Source organism: Alligator sinensis, unplaced genomic scaffold, assembly GCF_000455745.1.
Source record: "Alligator sinensis unplaced genomic scaffold, ASM45574v1 scaffold1225_1, whole genome shotgun sequence".
Lineage (NCBI taxonomy): Eukaryota > Metazoa > Chordata > Crocodylia > Alligatoridae > Alligator > Alligator sinensis.
In genome coordinates this window covers 48,361-54,499 of record NW_005843325.1, presented here as the reverse complement: position 1 = coordinate 54,499, position 6,139 = coordinate 48,361, and the positions used below count along the sequence as shown (strand labels likewise).

At 44.7% G+C, this 6,139-nt stretch overlaps 1 protein-coding gene across 6 annotated transcripts in view; it reads right to left on the bottom strand.

The window, feature by feature from the left end:
• Positions 1–6,139, bottom strand: part of TPGS2 (tubulin polyglutamylase complex subunit 2) — a 24,806-nt gene that overhangs the window by 13,033 nt on the left and 5,634 nt on the right. The window contains exon 1 of one of the 6 annotated variants that reach the window (XM_006038357.3): positions 16–80. The exons of the other annotated variants lie outside the window; for them this stretch is intronic. Coding sequence (XP_006038419.1) covers positions 16–57 — 42 coding nt within the window. The 5' untranslated portion in view covers positions 58–80. Of the gene's footprint in view, positions 1–15; positions 81–6,139 lie in introns of those variants that run through there. 6 annotated transcript variants of the gene reach the window in all.

Below are 6,139 nucleotides of genomic sequence, written 5' to 3'. Positions count from 1 at the left end.
CTTTCCCTTTCCAACCTGCTGCTCTGCTTTCTGCCTCCAGCCCCGGGCTCCCTGCATGACCAGCTGCTCTGCTTACTGCGTCCTTCCATTCTGCTTCCTTCCTTCCCTGTACTTCCTGCCCAATTTGCTGATTTGCTATTTGCTTTTTGGGGAATGCTAACTCCTCCCTGATCTTCCACGTACACTCACACAGGCTGCCCGTGCCACTTGTGGTGCCTTTGCTGCAGGTTGGCCACCCCTGAGCTAAAGGATTAGAAGGGCATGTCTACAAAGTACCATGCAGTCTGTGTTATTACTACCCTTTTCATAGGGAAGGCTATAAATACTGCGGGTTCCCCTAGCGCAGCCCAGGACTGGGCTGGGTTTCACAGCTATACCTCATGTCACCTTCACAGCTATACTTCCAGCTGCACTTATCCAGCTGATATGCGGGCTCCTCGCCTATGATGTTTCATTTTTTATTGCTGCCAACAGACAAATATTGCTGCACCCCACGTCCTTTTGGCTTTGCTGCCCATCTGTATTGTGTGCCACACAGTGCAATGATCCTCACTATTGATCCACTGGCCACGCCAGCATGGCGGTTACTCACACACTAGGTTTTCCAAGGCCTCCAGAGGTATTCCCCATGGGCAGCAGGGATAAAAATGAAGGAGACAACACTGCAAAAAGCTTGTTGATAAGAAATTCTCTATCGCTCAAAATCACAATGCTGACAGGTGAGGCTGTTTGATGTTTGCTTCAGAAGATTAGGTCGCGTGGGTATTTCTGAAGTTCTGCAAATGCCCGGAACAGATGCTCCCTTGTTTTGCCAGCTCTTTTCAACACTAAATATTTATCATTTCACACTTCAGCTTCCTAAGTTTTAATTTCACGCTGCTGCCGTAAGCGCAATGAGCAGGATGAAAACTACGAAGGACGTAAACAAGAGAGATGTGTCGCAAAGTCCCACCCGAACGCAAATATGTACATACCACATCCATTCTTGAAAAAATTCTGTTTGATCCTTTCTAACTTGTCTGCTAATAAACTTTTACGTCTGAACAGCTCTGCTGGCATTACTCTTAGGAGTCAGAGCAATGAGTGGTCAGTATATGGAAACAGAGAAGAGACTTCTAGATGGATCTAGTGTCTTGAATCCTTTGATTTGTCTTGAATCGTCTAAGAGAGCAGAACAATTTGCAGATGTGTTTTCCCAGCCTCATTCTCTCTATTTTACCTTCCACTGCTAAACTCCCTTTTGCTGCCTACTCCTGATGAGGGTTTTAGAAACAACCAAGGAAGATGCTACATTAGAGCAGATCTTGGACATCTTCAGGTTCCTGGAGGTCTAGACTGATGCCCAGTGTTTTCCACACCATCAGTCCATCTTCTCCATTGCTGAGTTGGGACTTAGAAAGAGCTGTCCTCTTACGGCAGAGGTAAGACAAGCCAGCCTAACTACATGTCAGAAGCTGCTTCATCGCGATCCTTTCAAACTGTTGTGCTCTCCGCTCACCTGATACTTTCTACAGTTACGCTCGCTCGGCCCGTAAAGCACAAGATCCTATAAGCCCAATATTTTCTGTGACTAAGCTCTTGGCAAATATGCTCCAAAGAAGTCATTCAATGCTCGAATCCTACATTAGAGGGAAACTCTGCTGGTCAGCAAAGTTATGCTGACAAAGATATGGACATCATTGGGTGCATTTATGTGCGCAATTAATGCAAAGCAATAAAATCTGGTGCATACTGCGCCAGAGTTTATTGCTCCTGGGCACCGTGATTACTTGTGCGCTAGGGGCTGCACCACGTTGAGCTAGGTCAGGGGGCCAGCCTGCCAGCCTGGGGCTGCTCTGACCTGGATCAACATGCTGCAGAGGGGCTGGCTGGGGCACGAGGGTACATCAGTGCAGGGCCAATTAGCAGGCAACCTCTGCACTGAGGCAGCCCGGTCAGCATCTACATGTGCATTGCTGTGCAGTATATAATGCTGCTATAGGTTAATATTTGTATTTACAAGTACTATGGTGGCGCTTATTAATTTACTGTGACCTAATAAGGCTGCATATGTAGATGTGGAGACTTTATTGAGGAGCTAATTAGGCAGCTTCATGATAAATATGTCCTGTAGATGCATCCACTGTGTTTCCAGATAAAACATAGATATTGCATGTGGCAGTTTACTTAAAAGCAGTCTAAGAATAGTTCATTACTGGGAAAAGGTAATGTTCAACTGGAATTGAATAAGCAAGGCTCCGGAGAGACCGAGAGGCCCTCAGTTGATTCCATGCACGATCTGAGTGCAGGAAAAGGAGATTGATGCTGCTCTTATGCTAGAGCTGGTCTGCAGCCAATCTGTCTCTCTGTATAAGTTAATGAAGCTTCACGGCTGGTCTAACCGAGATGACCAAGACTCTAAGACACCAGCGTGCTAGGCTGTTACAAGCATAGCCTTGCGGGGGTCTTAGATGATGGGAATTCCCAAGTGAACACACCTGCCTGCCTTGCAGCCTCTTTGCACCCCTGCAGCAGCACAAAGGAGGCGGCAGAGTGGGACCGAGTCTTAGCGATGGAGAAGAGGGTTCTGCATCCGTCCGTGCACTTGTTCGGGAATGGGTGTGGGTGAATCCATCACTCTCCCCACCGATCTCTGGTGCATGTTATGTTCCCCTTGTGCTCCTTGGAGGGCAAACTGTGCAGCTCTGTCTAGTGTTTGGGAACAAGAAATACACACATCATTGTGCCCAACATTTACCTAGAGTCATTTGGTGCAAGCTAACATGGGCTAAGGCAATCCTTTAGCCACCTGATTCCTCAGAGGTACGTGTTTCCAAAGCACCAAGCAAAGCTACGCCTAGATCGAGAATGAAATGCTGGCAGCTGGGCTCAACTGGGAGCTTGCACAAGGCATTTGCGAGCACAAACTAGGCAAGATGGAATCACAACCCATCCTCCAAGTGGAAGAGGTCCAAGCTGGCTTTGAAACCTTATACCGAGACCACTGTGATTTACACCCCGATAGCACTTCCAAACCATACGGACATTTACCAAAGTCAATGGCGAAAGAGCACTGGCACTTCTGGGCTTGCAGGCAACAGACAAAGCCATGCTGAGAAACAGTCCCACACGCTGAGCATCAAAGCTTCAGCAGCATGACAGGCAGGGATCAACTGAAGATAGCAGAGGGCAGCATCAACTGGTGGAGAGGTTGTTGACAGGCTGATTGGGAGGACATTTCTTTGGCACCCCTCTTTTATCCTGCCAAGCAATAAACTGCTCTAGGATTCCCAACCCTGTGCACCTATTGTCATTTCAGTCCTTTCTTGTGTTGGAAGTGAACACTGCTAAGCCAATCTTGTAGACGGTAAAATGAGTCACAGAAACGTATATGGTGATTAGTTTTGGCATCTCAGACAAATACTAACACTATCTCTGCATTTTCAAGTTTAGTTTCTGTCCGACAGGTCTGAACTATAAGGGACTCCCAATATTTATCTGCCTGCCCGCACCACTTTATTTCTATGCTTTTAAATGCCTGGGAGGAGTTGTGTACAAGTATATGGGAGCAACTTTGTGATTGTTTTTAAGATGATCTGTGCCCAGCTTGTCATACATTTAAATGTCAGGAACAGTGGGAAAGTTTTACTGCACAGAAGATTTTAGCCAGAAGGACACTGAAAGGTTGGTGATGAATCATGACTGTAAAAAGGTGTCATTTTAAAGCACCTATAACTTAAAAACTGGGATTTTTTTTCTGTTTGAAAAAACAAAACAAAACAACCCTATTCTTGAATGCCATGAAAATACTGTCAGAAACAGCTCTTCTGCACACAAGATGTATGAGAACTGAATACAGCTTATAGTGGAAAGGTGGCTGTGACATGGACCTCTTACTGAGTGGGTTCCTATGCAGGGTTTTTTTTTTTTTAGGCCTAACACTCAACAATTGTTTGGCCAATTTTGTTTAAACTTTGCAAGAAAATATCTCCTTTCTGTTTAGAAAATATATAGCGAACTTCAGGCCAACCCCTGCTTCTCAGCTGGAGTTATGCAACTAGATGAAATTAGGGATTGTAAGGAAACCTGGTTACAACCTGAACTATAGGGAGAGGATTGCTTCTCCTCAAGTAAATGTGTAAATGTTGCCGCCTAGTGGCTGACAATAAAATGAAGAAGACTAACGATATATCTGTAGATTTCCAAGTCTTAGAAAACTGGAAGCGATGAGATGCGAGAGAACTTCAAGTTCAGTGCTAAGAGATACGCCCTGAAAAGTGTTGGTAAAAAGAACTCAGTTCCCACCAACTGGCTCCTAAAGATCTCAGTACTTTTTCCGAGAGACTGAGCTACATAGCTTATATCTTCACAAACAAGAAAAATTGTTAAGGCTGGTAGATCTGAGATTTCATCGGTGTGACTGGTAAGGACATAGGCAGCTAAATCCTTCAATAGTCCATACTATTTGGGTTGGTCTAATAAAAGATATCAAATTCACACAAGGAACCTTGTCTGTCAATAGTCCATATACACTCTATTCCCAACTACCCTTTCTTAACAACATCTTCCTACTTTCCCCTACCTATATAAAGGGAAACCATAGTACCCCTACCTATATAAAGGGCTGCATTAATTTTTTCACAAGCATAATTTACTCAGCCAAGAAAAAAAAAAAAAAGTTGAAATGTTTCTAGATCTCTGGAATGTTTTGACTTTGCATTTCAACCCAATGCTTTATTTCAAAGTATGTCAACATGATTTTAAAAATGTAAAATGCATTTCCTTCATTGTACAGTTATCTGGCGCTTTACCATCCGGAATGCTCCATGAACGGCATCTGTCATAGCCGGCATCTGTTGTTTACGGCAGTGGACTGAGGCGGCAAAAACCAAACCAGAAGTCCCACCGTGGCACTTCTGGTTTCGCAGCGTCCCACTTCTTCCTTGAGGACCAGGGCCCGGGGCAAAGCAGCCTGAGCAGGGTCCCCCTAGTTGTCCCCCGGCACACTGACGCCAGGGAGTGAAAGCCCTGGCGCACTGGCAAAGACGCCTCCAACCCGCTGGAGATAAGCTCTCAGATAACCGGAATATTTGATTCACCGGCAACCCCAGTTCCCTATGGATGCCGGGTAACAGAGCTTTTACCATACAGGCAGTCCTCGACTTACAACGTTTCGAGTTACAACATTTATAAATTGACACTGTTTCAACTTATTGACGTCAGTTTCGACTTTACAACGCTCGATCCGATGTGATACCACGCCAGCGAACAAGTTCGCTGCGTCAGACATCTCCCTGGAGGACATCTGTCCAAACTTCCTTGGACACTTTCTTTAAGAAAGCAGACGAGACGCCAGAAAAACCTGCAGCCAGGACTGCTGAGAAGACTCCAGCTAAGAGCTCTTCAAAAAGTCCAGCAACGTCACCTCAAAGAAGTCCTTCCAAATCAATGAGATTGCTATTTACAATATAAATACATTAATGTAGCTATATTACTCGTGTATAATTGATCGAGTACAAAATTCTGGGGTATTTTTGGTGAAAATAAGGTATCGGGCCTTGGTTCAGGAACCGATCCCCCATTTATAACATTGTTTCTTATGAGAACGTTGGTTCTCAGTTACAACGTTTCAACTTAAGACATGGTTTTCAGGAATCAATTGTGTCGTAAGTCTGAGGACTGCCTGTATTAGATTTTTTTTAATGCAAAACAAATTTTCTCCCTACTTTTTGTCCAGATGCCAAATCAATTACTTACACAGCTCTACACACAGTCCACACACCAACTTGACAAAATCACAGCCTTGTCTCTACCCATGATACTGGATATATGGGCACGCGTTTTGATGATTAACACAGGGTGCGATGTGTTACTTCATACACAGTTCTGCCATGGCTTTATTCCTGATCATAGACCACGAAGTTGGAAAGGATCTCAAGATAATCTTCTTCAGCTCCCTGCGCAAAGATACAGGATTTTTCTATAGGTGTAAATTGCAAGTGGCAATTGTGCAAAATGTTTTATTGTAGAGTCGGGTTATCAGACTCATTTGTCCCGCAGGCCAAATGAGTGGTCTGGAGCCAGGCAAGGCCCATAAACCCCAGAGACTGTATCCTGTGTGGGATATAGTCGGGGCTTAATTCACTACAGTGTATGTAAG